Source organism: Papaver somniferum, chromosome 9 (genome assembly GCF_003573695.1).
Source record: "Papaver somniferum cultivar HN1 chromosome 9, ASM357369v1, whole genome shotgun sequence".
In the NCBI taxonomy this organism is placed as follows: Eukaryota; Viridiplantae; Streptophyta; class Magnoliopsida; order Ranunculales; family Papaveraceae; genus Papaver; species Papaver somniferum.
The window spans coordinates 182,632,833-182,649,128 of NC_039366.1; the positions used below are offsets into that span (position 1 = coordinate 182,632,833).

Below are 16,296 nucleotides of genomic sequence, written 5' to 3' on the forward strand. Positions count from 1 at the left end.
GTTGTTGTAGGTAATTTGGTGGAGGTGATGTTGTTTGTGAAATGGAGATTAGCTTTTGGTTACCTGTTTCTCCATTGTCCATTTTTTTAGAAAAGCCAGAGGATGGTATCATGAATTGGGTATGTTGGTAGGTGTATGCTTGTGAGGTGTTGGGCAATTGGGTTGGGGAAGGTATTGAAGATGATTTCATGGTTCCAAGAATTTGTGTGAGGATGGATGAGGGAAGATACCTTGGAATCAGTTAGAAGGTATTGAAGATGGTTTCATGGTTCCAAGAATTTGTGTGAGGATGGATGAGGGAGGATACTATGCGAGACATCAATAATTACCCACAAGAACCAAATCAAATTAACTACTCGAAAATCTCACAAATAACAATTCTAATGTGCGAGGAATACCACTGAGCCCAAATCACTTGATCTCTCGAATACCCAATACCCCATTGATACCACAACCTCCCAAAAACACATCTCACAACACCATCTTAGTTTACCGGCAACCTTCACCTCTAGAATGGATCAAAATCAACATGGATGGACAAGTATTACAAGCAATCGCAGCCCCAATAGGAATCACAACAACAATCAATGTAGAGATTTGGGACTCCTCCCTGCAGTGAGACTGGCTACTTGACAACAATGGCAAAAAGTGTGGTTTGAAGTTGACTCTCAAGCACTCACTCAACTACTACAACAGCTAGAAACAACACCATGATACTTGAAAGGAATGCTAAAAGAGATCCACCGCCTACTGCAATGAATCCCGCACGATAAAGTAACATATGCGTACAGAGAAGCAAATCAATCTGCAGACGAACTAGCTAATGAAGTGGTAAGGAAACTGATAAGTAGCCTGACAACGGCTACAACCCGCATCTGGAATCACACACCCCGAAGAAAATCAATCTGCAGACGAACTAGCTAATGAAGTGGTAAGGAAACTGATAAGTAGCCCGACAACGGCTACAACCCACATCTCGGATCACACACCCCAAATTTCCTTACAAGAATTGAATCCTATGACCAAAATGCGGTTCCAACAACAAGAACTGCACGATACAATTCTTAAGTTTTAATAATATCCCCGCTTTAGAAAGAAAAAGAAAAAATTGCTCATTTCTCCGTATGAAATTGCAGTCTTCAACTTGGTATCTTGGTTCCAACTTTACTGTTAGAGTGGAACAAAAAGGTCCAAGAAGATCACCAATTCTAAAGACCAATCAGTCTAATTAAATAATGTCATTGATTTATTTGATGAGATTATAGTGGACCATCACGGGCCACACGGTATACATCTTCTTTTCGACAATCTCATGGTATACATTTTTTATTATAGTTACTTTTGGGTGCGTATGCACCGGGTTAAGGGTTTGTATTCTAGAATTAGCCTTTGATTTGGTATTAACACGGTCACTTGATCTTTTCTTCAAGTGTACATCGGTGTCTTGTAGGTACGTTGTACAATATTCTGATACTACCGAGTCAGACTTGCTTTTGGATTCTGGTATGTCCGTGATCGCAAAGTAAGACTTTGGATCGTTAGATACTTCAAAACACTGAAAAGCTGAAAAATGAATTGAAGAAACCAGCCACACCACCGCATAAACACACTTCAGCGACAAGAAACCGAGTTCTCAAGCAGTCGAGACTTGGATCACTGAAGGCAATTCCGAAAGAACCGAATTCCCTGTACATCATAAAACATTGCCATTAGCATGACAGTTTAAACTACGTCAGTAAGTTGGAAAGCTACAATGAACAGTACTAGAAATTCAAATTGTGTGCTTTACCTGCAAGGCAAAGGTAATGTCTGCTTCATCAACTTTTAGTGTTACTCTCTTTAATTTATCTTCTCGTGATTGGCCAAGCTTAATAAGACCCTGCATCCATGAAACAACAAGTTTCTGTATGTCATTCTATTGATGTTTCTTATTTTTCTTTCGCCAAGAGAAACTAAGGTTGTACACACAAATTAAAGAGCATCATGCGCTTGAAGTTAAGATCTTAAAATAACAGTTTAAGCAAAGAGAGACATCTATTGATAAATAGTTAAAACACGTAGAAAGAAATAGATTAAGCGTGTTGTTCCAAGAACCTGATCACAAAGCACTTTACACATGTCCGTAAAATCTGAGGAGCCAGTTGGGGGAACCAGCGCTGACTTGCATATGTCTGTGTAATATCTATTCATCTGCTCCATATTGAAAATTGAACATCAGCTTTGAGTAACTGAAATCAGTTAAGAGACTTAACTCGAAAGTTCTGGACAAAGATTATACCTCTCCTACAGTTGTGTCCTTCTTTCCTCCACGAAAGAGTTTCACAACAGAGCAAAGTATCATCTGTATAGATAATTGTAAGTTTAGAATGACACATAATCCTGACCTCATCTGGAATTGGGAATTTAGAATTGGAAATAGGGATTGTGCGGAGAACTCAGACTTAGATTGAGTGATGCATAGTAGGAGCAAAACACTCAGAAAAACTAGTGAAGCAATTATTTAGTGTAAAATCAGTGAAGCAAGGAGATTTACAGAAGATGAAAAAAGATCAATAAGTAGCTCTGAGAAAATGTACAGTGTTATTGACAAACCAAAATCACACATACCAAAAAGTATGCATGTGCAAAATGCACAAGCAGCCTAGTACAAAAACTAACCTGTTGATGTTGTGGAAGAGACTGTATAGTGTCCACCGTTCCTGACTTGAATGTCCTAGACAAAGCCACGGCCATGTGATCAACCTTAACCTACAAGATATTTTAAACTTTGGTAAGATGGAAGGACGACAAGAATGATTTGAATGTGTTACAAATTAACTTTCTACAGTCTAAAAGATGATCTTACTATACTAATCTCCTGCTCCTTCAACAACTTTTCTGTGGGAGTAATTGATTGCTTAAGTGATGAATTTTCTTCAAGAAATTTGGTGCTTGTATCTTTTAGTTCTGCTTCTAGCATCTCAATTGCACTTCTGAAAGAAAAAAATGGAAAGCATATGATCAATATCAAGTTTTTAAAGTTTTTTAGATGGTAAAGATCAGGAAGCAAAACATCTAACTAGGCAACGATAAATAGTTCAGACGAAATGCTTCCCTATCATCAAATGTCAGCCTACTACATGGGAGCTACAGCCTTATATGTTCCCTATAACTGAATTCCAGGTATTCACTTTTTCTGGATCTGGTTAATATAGGCAGAAAAACTTATTTACTAAGTAAATGACGGTGTGTAGGAACAAAAAAGCATTTTGGCTGGCGAAGCCAGGATAGTGTTTGAAGGGGCAAAAAAACTACCATTCTGTGAGGGGAAAAAGGGGATTTTTTTTTTATATTTAGCCTTTGTAAGCTTTGGAGCCAGTTTGGCTGCACCTATGCAAATGTACAAAAAGAAAGAGGAAATATCAAAACAGAAGAAATTGGAAAATACGTATTTTCCGCGAACTTGATGCATCAACAGTTATAGAACACTTCAACACTGACCTGCAAACACAGAGGGCTTTCCTCATATCCCCAGATGCTGCTGCCACTTTCTGTAAAATTCCAACATAACTAGGATAAGTATAATCATGTTGGATGCAAGATTATGATGGTTCACATGTTATAAACATAATACTGATTCTTAACTCTTAAAACTATTGAGGCCATATCCTTTCCTGAAAATGGAATTAACACATAATCTAGGTCTCCGTGTTCCTATATTATACAGTGTACAAAAGAAAGCAAAAACCTTCAAGGATAAAACATAACACAATTGGACTTACCCTGGCACAAAGCTCCAATGCTTGAGGTTGAAAGACATCATATGGAAGATCCTGTTCCAACACTAAAGTTTTAAGTACTAACAATAAACATGTTACAACAAAAGTCAAGACCACTGAGAAATAATTACGTAAACTCCAGAGTTGTACCAGATCAGGTAAAGGACAAAATATATAGGGCTAGGGAAGTACCATAAGCCGTTGTTGAAGAATCTTGAGGATCTGATCTTTTGAGTAAGCTCGAAAAGTTACAAGGATAGGCTTACCTAGAACCATGTTGAAGATCATTAGACAACAGGAAGATATTTCAATTCGAATTTTAAGGAATGAAGAGTCATTACGTTGTCCTAATAAAACCCATATCGCAAACATAGGTCAGAGAGGAATATATTGTTGCATGATTAATCATTCGAGCAGATTTACATAGATAAATCTTATTTCATATGGTTGAAAGGGTCCAGCTGATGCGGTTTAAGCAGAATAGTAACTTTTTTTTCCTATCTGTTATTGCATGGTTCAATCTAGACAGGTCTATCGCCAAAATACTACAAATCAATTAAGTTTTAAATTAAAGTAAAACATGAGACTAACAAAGAAGTCATGGTATCCAACTTACAATTCAGTGATTGAAGTTTTGGTAGAAACCGATCAGCTAGGTCTATCGCGTTTGCTATCCCTGTAGAAGAAAGAGAAATATCAGCACTCCCATATTGAACTTAAAGCTAAGTTTTAGCCGATCCAATGCTCCACCAGGCGCAAGAAATATAGTTGAATTAAATTGAATACCTATTAGTATACATCTGGAGAATGGTAAAGTTGTGAGCATGAAGAGATCATGAAGCACGACACGGTCTTTAGTAATCAAATAGTCCAATTCATCCGCAATTATCAGCCTGTCAAAATAATAAATCGAGCGAAAATGCATAGAAATTAGAATATATTAGCAGTACATGTTTTGCAAGTATATATTCTAAAAGAAATCTCATAAGGATCGGTATTTACACATACATGTAGAGACTCAAGAGTTGAAGGGATTACGGAGAACAACAATAAAGTAGAAAAGCTACTTACATCATCCTTTTATCAGACGATTGCTTCTTCATGGAGAATAACTTCTGAAGTTGTTGAAGTGGTGATAAAGCACCACCCGTCTTCTTGTGAGGTTGGTATATCTGAAGTATCTGCAATGGAAAATTGAAGTACTTTTAATGCATTTCACTCCTTTACAGTCACTTAAGATGTACTTTAATATCAGTACCTTGCTGAAAATTTCGCGAGTATTCGTAAGAGTGGTACAATTCAGCGTTAGTACATCCGGTAACTGAAAACCATCCTGTTAATAAGATCATTATGTTTATTAGACAAAGGGTAAAGCAAAAGAAACATGTATGGGATGTTCAGCGATGTTACAATCCTAGTTAGCAAATTTTTGAGACTTATACACCATTTGTTTGAATCAATATTTGGCTGAAATCTTATGATGGAATGAAAACTCAACTAGTATTAAGAAAGTTGGTTAATATATCTGCATTACCTCTTCCACCCATCCAACTAGGAGCTGTTTCACTTTCTCCATGGACAGGGTCTTTCCTGTACCCGGGCACCCACATACATATAGACTCCCTGCTTTCTCCTCCTCTACACATGCCTTGCAAAAATCCAACACAAGCATCTGCTCCTCCTCTCGACACACTATAGCAGATGGTGCAGTTGATAAATGCAAAACTTCTTTCACGGCATTCATCTGCTCGGGATCTTTACATACAAAAGAAGCATAACTGCTATTAGATATATATCACAAATGGTTTTCAAAGTTTTCATTGATTGCTGAAATTGGTCCAAAATCAAGATTCAATAGCGAATTCATTGACAGAATCTTATTCACATCCATCGAATGCTGATGCTACTATTTTAGGGCCTTGAATTGTTAACGAAGTGACAAAAACGAAACATCTATTGCTCTAAATAAAGGTAGAGTTTTGATTTTGATTTTGTCTTGATTACATAGAGTGAACTGGACGAGTTGTTTACAAACAGATGCAATCAATTTTAGAAGAAAAAAAAATGTCTACGAAAAAACAAACGAGGGAGAAGATAAACCATACCATTCAGATCCCATTTAGGTTTCTCCATAAATTTTTCACATAGGTTTTTTCTGGATGATATCACAGTCTTAGACTCAAAAGTTTTGCAAATTTCCTGTATATAGAACAAATATCAATACTGTAATGCAATTGAGAATTAATCAATAAGCACTTAGAGGAAACGAAAGTCTAGGGTTGAACTCACTTTTGTAATGGTATTTGGACTATCATTGATGCATCTACGAGGAGATTTCCATTTCTTAGGTGAGGATAGCTCCATTTCATTTGCTATTACATCTGTTTTCACCGTTTCAGATCTCAATTGCCTTTTATTAGGTGTAATTTCATCTTTTGATTTCTTCTTGGGATTAGATCTCTTATCTTTAATTTCATTTTCCATTAACAGCGTAGATGAACCATTATCAATTAGACTCGGCATCTTTAAGGATCTGCGATTTTCATAAAAAATAAGCATTAGATCTCTCAAATCCAATTCACAGTCAATTTAATTGATGAACATAATAAGTAATCAAATATTGAGCTGAAAAGAAAGTCAACGCCTCGCACAAAAGAGATAGAGTTGTGAAAAATACATCTACGGTCGAAGAGTCGGATAAATCGTACCTGAAGAGTGAATTGGGTTTGATGCAGCGCTATGTGGAGTGAGGAGAAAAGGATTTGGTTGCTTTAATTGGTGGGAGATGGTAAAGGGTTTTGGGTTAAAGATGATATAGGATGCTTTGAGCGGGAAATACAAACATAACATCTGTAATTCCCGCCCATCCCCGTTTGGAACTAGCTGTTCCCGCCAAACTTTAAAGGTGGGACTAAATTAAAGAGAAGAAGAAGCGGATTTTTATATACTTTTATTCGAGCTTATACTCCAATCCAGGGTCCGAGATTATTCTCCAATTCAGGGTACAAGCTTATAGCTCAGTGATTCCAATCATTTTAAAAAGGAATTTCAAAAATCAAGCCCCATCGTGAAAGTTTGTACGTAGTTATTTATTGAAATTATTAGTTCTGCACCCGTGCATCGCACGGGTTTATTTCTTGCTTATGAAATATTGTAACATATTATAAAATTAATTTTATAGTAAGCAAACTAATAAAAACTAATAAAAACTCAAAAAATACTAAAAAAACTAATAAAAAATCAATAAGCGCATAAATATTCAGTCAACAAAATAATAATAACCAATTAATAGTAAAAACAATTAAAAAGTATGGGAATGCAATGTAATGTCTTCAAAACCTACAGTGCTTATTCAATCTTTTGTAGATATTTCATAAAATTTAGGGAAAATAATCGTTTGGTCCTTTTTTAGGTGGGTTCATGTTTGTTTAGTCCTTTGGTCAAACACCTTTATTGTTTGGTCCATAATTATTTAAAAATATTAAGTGGACAAAAGTACCCTTCCGGGTTAATGTCTATTTATTTTTTGTAGCAGTTCATTCGTCAAAATGAACTCCTGTTAATTTCTACTTATTTTTTTCAGAAATCACCTAAAAACCAGAGTTCATTCCAGAAATGAACTCCATATAAAAACCTAAGAAAACAGAGTTCATTCCAGAAATGAACTCCATATAAAAACTTAATAAAACAGAGTTCATTCCAGAAATGAACTCCATATAAAATATAAAAAAACCAGAGTTCATTCCAAAAATGAACCCCATATAAAAACCTAAGAAAACAGAGTTCATTTCAGAAATGAACTCCATATAAAACATAAAAAACCAGAGTTCATTCCAGAAATGAACTCCATATAAAAAACCTAAAAGACCAGAGTTCATTCCCAGAAATGAACTCCATATAAAACATAAAAATACCATAGTTCATTCCAGAAATGAACTCCGTATAAAAACCTAAAAAAACAAAGTTCATTCTTTACATGAACACACACCAAAAAATCCATAAAAATCAGAGTTCATTCGTAGAAATGAACTGCAGTAGCATCATCTTCATCATCTTCGTTGTCTTCAAACAGCAGCAGCAGATCCAGCAGAAAAACATCAAATTCAAGACTTCAACACGAGCAGCAAACATCAAAAAATCAAGATCTATCGTCTTCATCGTCATCTTCAACATAAATCTATCGTCGTCTTCATCATCTTCATCGTTTTCATGATCATCTTCAAAAAGAAAACATATTTCATTTCAAGAATGAACTTCATCAAAATTCATCATCTTCAACAATAGCAGCAGCAGCGATGAAGAAAAACATAAATCTATCTTCATCAAGAAAAAACATCAAAATCTTCATCACAAACCAGAGTTCATTCCTGAAATGAACTCCGTCATCTTCATCTTCTTCATCAGCAGCAACAACTCATCTTCATCATCTTCATCCTCTTCATCATCAGCAGCAACAACAGACGAAAAAACATCAAAATCTTCATCACAAACCAAAGTTCATTCCAGAAATGAACTCCGTCATCTTCATATTCATCTTCTTTTGTAGATCCGAAACTTACCCAGGCATGTAAGATGATAAAGGTTCATCATCATCATAAATAACAGCAGAATCTTCATCTTCTTCGTTTCAATCTTCATCTTCTTTGACAGCAGCAAAAAAAGTTAAAATCAAATCTTGAAATCAATCTTTGTAAATCTTTATAATCAAATCAATTTTCATCATCTTCGTTTTCAATTTTCATCATCTTCGTCTTCATCTTTCGTTTCAAAGAGAAAAAAAAACCCTAAAAAAATTGCAGTGGCATGGAGAAAAAAAGAGAGACTGAGAGGAGAGAGAGAGGAGAGAGAAAGTATATCTGAGAAATGATTTCTTTTCTTACCTTTTGACTATATATATAGTCCTTATCTAAAAGGATATTTCTGCCATTACAAGATGAAAATTACATCATCCATGACGTCATCCTAGGACCAAACTATAATTTTTAGGAACAAACTATAATTTATATTATCAAATAGGACCAAACAGATAATTGACTAGGTCAATTGGACTAGACTCTCTCTAATATATTATTTGTAGGACCAATTGGTATTTCCTACTAAAATTTTTGGGTAAAATTTAAACCTCTTTGATACATAAACATATTTCGGAAACGTTATGAAAAAAATGATAACTTTTATAGCAGAATATAAATTGAAAATAACCTGTAAAATGAGTAGAAATGAAGGAAATTAGTTGATCTTCGAGGGATTTCCTAAAATCTATCAAAAATCATTAACCAAAACTTTAGACATACCGATTATAAATAAAAGTAATTTCACTAAACATAAAAGATCTCAATTTACTTTTTTTGAGCTTCTTATATAGATAACTCCTCATAAGTAAACCCCAAACTTTAGAAAATAAAAAGTTTATTTTCCAAGGTATCTATAATACTTTAGCCAACTTTCATAACTTATTAAAAAACCTCAAGATTATTTTAAAATTACCCTAATAAATAAATACAAAAATTAATATTTTTATAACAAATAAAATAATATATTTATTTTCTTAAATCTCCCTCTGTCCCCCTTTAATCTTTCTACACATTTTGATGTTCCTTAAATTTTTGGAGCTCATGTTTTTTCCCCTATATAGTTGCCTCTTTCGGTCCACCAATCATTAATTAAATGTCTTTACTTCATCAGAGTATCGTCGAGATCGCGATACATGATGATCCAAATAAAATCTCTTTCAACCGCTTGATTTTCGTAACTTTCCCCATCTCGCTTGTGTCATGTGATTCTGTTGGGTTTTATTAAGGTACAATGGATAATGAGCATCTGTTTTTTTGGAACACGCGATTGGGGGATACTTGACCTAATTGGGGGATATAAATTACTTCCCCCAACCAATAGTGTATGCTAAGAGGTGTTTTTGGGACAAAAATACTAAAATACCCTTCCCTCAAAATAAAAATCAAAATACTTAAAATCAAAACACAAAATCATATCCCCCATTTCCATTTTCACCTCTTATTAATCTCTTTTAGGGTTAGGGTTTCAAATTCTAAATTTTCCCCACTCCCTTTCAAATTCTAAATGTTCCCCACTCTCTTTCAAATTCTAAATTTTCCCCACTCCCTTTCAAATTCTCTTCTCCTTCTCTGCCGGCTCTTCACTTTAAATCCAATTTTTTTTTACATTCGGAAGTGATGAAGACCATACCGATAGCTAGTGATGAAGACCATGCCGGAAGTGATGAATATCATGCCGGAAGTGATGAAGACCATTCTGGAAGTGATGAAGACATGCCGGAAGTGATGAAGACCATGCCGGCATAGATGAAGACCATGCCGGTAGTGATGAAGACCATGTCGGAATTTATTTATTTTTACATCGCCGGAAGTGATGAAGACCATGCCAGAAAATGGTGCCGGCATGCTTGGTAACTAACATTCAATGTCGTAACTAAATGTCGGCATGCTCGATAGAAATCTATCAATGCCGGTATTCAAGTGAATTTTTTTTAATTTTCTGGATACTTTACATCATGTGCCGACAAAGAAATTTAAGCAACATACTATGCCGTTAGCAGTACCAGCATGCTCGAGAATTAACAAACTGTGCAGGTAGTGGACTGATTAAAACCAGAAAAAATTCAAAATGGAATAGGTCGAACACAGCCGGGAGGGGCTACGCCCCCCCGGACCCCCCAGACCCCCTGGATGACGGTAGGTAAAAAACAACTTTTGTACCGGCATAGTTTTTTGGTTGAATACTATGCCGGCTTGAATTATGTAGCTTGGCTTTGCAAGCGTTTTTATACAGGTAGATTTTTTTTTTTTGGAATTAATATCTTATAATTGGGATAATGGTCGTGACATGTGTTTTGATGTAACTGGGGTCTCTCCTTTTATCGGTGGTGGAGTTCGTGCATTTCGACCTGGTCTTGCTTTAAGTAATGCTATCATGCGTAAAAATAAGAATTATCTCGACAAATGTGTGGCTCAAGGTTTGGGGTTTGGTGTTTTGGCCTTTTCCACGTTTGGTGAACTGGGGGATGACACAATCGAATTTCTGAAGAGATTGCATAACCATTTGTCTACATTTGATGTTGGCGCAAGAAAATGTAATTTCTTCTTTCACAGATTAGAGATTGTGATTCAGAAAGGGATTTGGTGCCCAGCTTGTTGCTAGGATTCCAACCAGTTTCTTATAGTCCTCTATTGTTGATGAATCAGACATTTGAAATGTACTCTGATCAATAATCTAATATATCTTATATGAACCAAGAAAACGTGTGAAGATTTATTCTTTCTAAAAAAAGATAACTTTGTTTTATTTTTAGGCACATTTATATTTGGATTCTTTTTTTTTATTTTATTTCTGCAAATCCATTTAGGAAATCTTTACCGGCATTGTATTCATACCACGTCCATGCCGGCACCGAGCTTTTTCAGCTGCAAAAATGGTGGATTCAAAGAAAAAAATCAAAATTTCAACCTCTTAGCAGCAATTCTGTCTTCACAATCATCCTCCATTTTCACCAAAAAAAGTTCCCTCTTAAATACTTTTTCCCTCTTTCTACTCTCACCTCACTCACCCAAATACAAATAAAGATACACACTAATCATTTAACAAATACTTAGATTTTTTTTAATTATAATTAAACATTAAACCTGATTAGTGAGGGGTAGATTAGGAATTATATGAAATACTTAGATAAGGGGTGATCCTGATTTGATATTTAAATCCAATTTTGTCCTTTTTCTCTGTCCCCAATTAGTTTTAGTATCCCCCGATATCGCGTTCTTTTTTGGGTATCTTAATAATCTTGTTTTGATTTTCCTTTTTTATACACAAACCTAAAAACATTTTTACATGGATATTTTTCTTACTTGCTAACCTCAAATGTCTAGCTACGGTAATGCTCGCATTATTTCTAACAAATATTTGTTTTGTCTGGATTAATAGTTTATGGATTTTTCATGTTCCTTTCACATATCTAGCATGCATTCCAGTTCAATGTTATATTAGTGCTTAGCGAACTTTAGTGAACGAATGCGAACTTATGTATATCTCTATACGTACTTGGTAACTAAAGTGTATATCTAATCATTTGGCTAATGATGTCCAACATTTGAGGATAAAGTGACGACTGACGACAATGGGTATGTAAAGGGAAGAGAATATCGGAAGACCCATATGTATTACCCAGGGCGGAGCCAGAAATTCTCCTATGGGTAGGCAATTTTTTTTGAGGGGGGCAAAAGGGCAAAAATAGGCTTAGGATGGGAAAAAATAGAGTTTGAATAGGAAAAGGCTTGGGAGCCATCCCGACAGGGTAGGCAACTGCCTACCCTTGCCATGGGTTGGCTCCACTGGATTACCAGAAGTTTAGATAGAACTTCATTATCGTTTATTTTATCTAAAAAAATGGCGCAGAATGTGAGTATAACCTTATTAATGGACCGCTATACCTCTTCGCCTTTCCGGTATATCCTTCAACTTGTGTTTTGCCAAATTGATAAATTTTATTATTTCGTTCAGTACCATTGGTGGTGTAAATGTTATACATTCATGATCATGGAAATAATAGACTAGACTTGGTAAATCTAGGCAGTAGGAATATCCAAAAGACATAATCGAACATGAATGTACATGCTTCATTCACGCATAAAATTAACCTTCATATACTTTATAAATATAGGGAGCGTTGACATATCAGCTTTGCAATATTCTTTTACCCATTTAATTAATTAATGATGTAACTTGATCACCTCCATGAATTCTTCTTGTAATAGGTGAATCTTCGACTCACTTTTATTAATATAATTCCGTTTAAATTAAGTAATCTATTTTTGTAGATCACTTTATGAGAAATTTTTGTTGCAGGTAACAAAACTATCTACACGTCAAAGTTTAATGCTTCGGTCACGGGATTTACCGGTTAAATGGTGATATCTTTATGGGACTCTTATATTTATCGGCCGCTTTGATTTGAATATGAGATATTCGGTGTATTTCTTTTTATTAATTTCACTTGGCCTATTATTCCTTGATCTCTTCTCTGGATGATCAACTGTGAACTCAGTCTCCTTTTTCCTCTTTTGTGTCGGTTGTTTTTTATTGAGTTGAGACGCCCCTTGCGAATCTCTTTTTCAATTAATTTTTTCTTATTGACCGATTAAAAAAAAAATCAATAAAGAATGATGCCTATACTTCTTAAGCGTTTTCATTTATAATATTCACAGTATCTTAATCTCAAAACATAGAAATAGTAATATCGTTTAACTACTCCACATCTCGTTAAACAACAGACTATTAAAAGGACCCTTCTTATATAGTAATACAACCACATGGCAAACGAAAAATAAATGTAAGCAACAATAAAAGATTCAAAACTCACTTATCTATCAATAACATTGAAATGATGGATTATCGATTAAATTAACAATTTTATCGGAAAACAAAACATAAAGGGATAAAAAAGTAATTTTATCGAAAAAAATATTATCCGACTATGAAAACCGATTATCAAACAATTAACAACTATATGGAAAGATTTATTTAGGAAAGCGGCAAGAATATGATGAACACTCTTGGACAGATATTTTTGGAAACAATATTAGCTAATATCTTAATATATCTAGCATTCTGATATTCTTACCTATTCCTATTTCACTGTTTTCGTATTTTTAGTTCCACCGACTATGAAAAGATACATTAATTTGTTAATTATTTGGTAGTATCTTAATATAGGAAATATGAAATATAAAGTCTATCCCAAGAACTTAAATATCAGTGAGGATTGGCAAATCCTAACTTGACCGAGTCCGGGGAGATTCTCGGCTGCAAAAGTAAAGCACAATGATTAATAACATCGTATTATTTCAATAATAAAAATAAAAACAAAAAAAGAAGAAAACCTATACAGGGAGAATTGAGAAGAAATCGGAGCAGAAGAAAAGGTTTAGGGTTTACCAATTGAGATTTGTTTTCTTTTTTTGCCAAAATCACACCTACAAAAATAATCACAATAAAGCAGAAGAAAAGGTTTAGGGTTTACCAATTGAGATTTGTTTTCTTAATCTGCCAAAATCACACCTGCAAAAATAATCACAATAAAACACAAAACATGATGAGATGAAAGAAGGAAGAAGACATGGGAAAAAAAAAGAGATATAAAGAGGAAAAGAGAATGGAATAAGCAATCTACTACATATTCAAATAAGATACCTGCAAAACAAACAGTGCACACGTATCAAACAACAAAACTATGAATTGAAAAACACTGGAAAATAAATAAAACCAAAAAACAGTGCAAACCTGAAACGATGGGTTTACTTTGGCTACCGCCTTTTATAGGGAGAGCCATAATCCAAAAAAGACAATTTTTCGAAATATTTTAGTCAAAGATACGAGAATATCGAGAATTTTATTATTTTTGGCTAGCGAATTCACTTATTTACTTTTTTGATTTTTTTTCAACTAATTCGTTAAATAAAAAAAATTAATTTTGTATTAAATATCAAACATCAACAGACGACAAGAAACTAGTTGGAATCCTAGCTACAAGCTGGGTGCAACACCCTTCTGAATTGCAATTCCTAATCTGTGAAAAAAGAAATTACATTTCTTGGCACCAACATCAAACCTAGACAAATGATTATGCAGCCTCTTAAGTAAACCCACGGTTTCTTCACCAAGCTCGCCAAACGTCGTGAAAGCCAGGGTACCAAAACCATAACCCAGAGCCAAACACTTGTCCAAATATTTTTTATTTTTACGAGTGATGGCATTACTCAAAGCTAAGCCAGGCCGAAAGGTCCGAACACCTCCACCAGTAAAAGGCGAGACCCCAGTCACATCTAAGCACATGTCTTGACCATTTTCCCAATTATAAACAAAAATATCCGTTGGACGTAATGTGCTACCATTTTCCCAATTCGTTAATATTTCTATATTTTAGAGAAAATCTCCTAAATTTTTTTTTTCAATTTTATAAGATGTTTAGTTATACTAACCATCAAGTATTTCTATTACCAAACACCTAATCTTGTTTTAATTACACTAATAATGAGCAAATAGAACAGAAAAATAAAAAATAGAATGAAAAATATTAAGAAAAATGATACCAAAACCAATCCTCGTTTATTGCACTTTTCTATAAACATTTTATCTTTCCTTCTCCAAATTTTGCTTAATATCATATATTCATCATGTTTTATACTAACGATTTTGTATTTCGGTTAATGTAGATTATTAATGACTATTTTTTTTTTGCGGAAGTGGAAGTACGCATCGATCAATCGGTAACATCCACAACTCCATTATTTCGAACTTGAATTTTAATGATTGGTTAAAATTTGTTTAACTTTTTTCGAATTCATTTGAATTGTAATTGTAATCAGGATTAGTTTAATTATCAGTAGTTTGGAATTGTAATTTAGATTACTTTAATTATAAGAAATGTAATTGGACACTGGACTTTAATTTTTTTTAATTTTTTTTACGATCATGTTAATTTTTTGATGAAATCATGATGAATAATATATATTTTTGATGTGAATTTGTTTCAATATATTTGTGAATTCTAATGCTAAATTTGTTTGAATTAATAATATTTTAGACGATTTATATATATATTTAGTAACGTTATAATATTTTATGAAAATGTAGCTTTTAGGTAATTTTTTCTTAAATATGACCGGCTGAAATATATATCGCGGGCCTACAAAATTCTCCTCAAATTCTATTGGCCGAAATTTTAAATGGTGGGGCCATAATCAACCAGAAGCTCCGGTTAATGAGAGCGCTCGAAAAAACTCTGTTTTTATATAGAGAATTGAGGCCGCAAATGGATGGGTTTTGGGGCTGTATTGAGTCATGAAATAATAGTCCATATAACCCTTTTTCTTGATGTTTTCTGTAATACCTGATCTACCTTTAATTTGATTGGTGCTAATTAAAATGATTAAGCTAACTAATTAGTATTAGTGACTGGATTAGACTAATTAAATGATTAATATTTTGAAAATTAAAACTTGATTTTCCACCCACTACTTTACTAACTCTTCTAACCGCTTGCACGACTTAATCACATTCTCATCGTGGATGAACACACGTGTCGTAGGCCATCAGACCAAAACCCTAGTTAATATTCCCCCATGTGACATGATTGATGTCTCATGATTTGTGGGGTCTGCAGGGTAGAAATGTATTTAATTAGTCAATTGTTGACTTGATTAGAATATGAGTCTAAGTATTGTTCTGTCGAGCATGGTTACCGAATGCTCTATGATTCATGGATTGAACATGTCTGCTGGGACTTATAGTTCTCGAATAAATGTTGATAATTGAATCAAAATGATGAATATTGATAGTCTGAGCAAATATTCCTCGTACGATGAATTGTTGAATATTGATAGTTGAATCAATATTAAGCAAATATTGCTCATATGAGTAAAATTACTGAATATTGACAGTTGAATCAATATTCCTCGTCTGAGCAAATATTGCTCATTTGATAAATTACTGAATATTGATAGTTGAATCA

General features: G+C 34.1%; 1 protein-coding gene across 1 annotated transcript; it reads right to left on the minus strand.

Moving 5' to 3' along the window:
- Positions 1 to 1,209: 1,209 nt before the first annotated feature.
- On the minus strand, positions 1,210 to 6,746 carry LOC113308373 (cell division control protein 6 homolog B-like). Its single transcript, XM_026556842.1, has 17 exons — positions 6,467 to 6,746; positions 6,048 to 6,291; positions 5,864 to 5,957; positions 5,293 to 5,513; positions 5,017 to 5,091; positions 4,830 to 4,939; positions 4,545 to 4,651; positions 4,375 to 4,434; positions 3,951 to 4,024; positions 3,762 to 3,812; positions 3,481 to 3,530; positions 2,846 to 2,972; positions 2,659 to 2,748; positions 2,279 to 2,341; positions 2,095 to 2,190; positions 1,790 to 1,879; positions 1,210 to 1,686 (listed from the first exon to the last, which is right to left on the minus strand). The coding sequence occupies exons 2-17, from the start codon at positions 6,279 to 6,281 to the stop codon at positions 1,654 to 1,656; spliced, it is 1,575 nt and encodes a 524-aa protein (XP_026412627.1). The 5' UTR covers positions 6,282 to 6,291; positions 6,467 to 6,746; the 3' UTR covers positions 1,210 to 1,653.
- Positions 6,747 to 16,296: the final 9,550 nt, after the last annotated feature.

Coding starts and splice junctions, on each gene's coding strand:
- LOC113308373 (XM_026556842.1), bottom strand. CDS start 6,281: ATGCCGAGTCTAATTGATAATGGTTCATCTACGCTGTTAATGGAAAAT. Junction 4,652..4,829: donor TCGTCTGATAAAAGGATGAT/GTAAGTAGCTTT, acceptor TTATTTTGACAG/GCTGATAATTGCGGATGAAT. Junction 2,342..2,658: donor CTCTTCCACAACATCAACAG/GTTAGTTTTTGT, acceptor TTATCTATACAG/ATGATACTTTGCTCTGTTGT.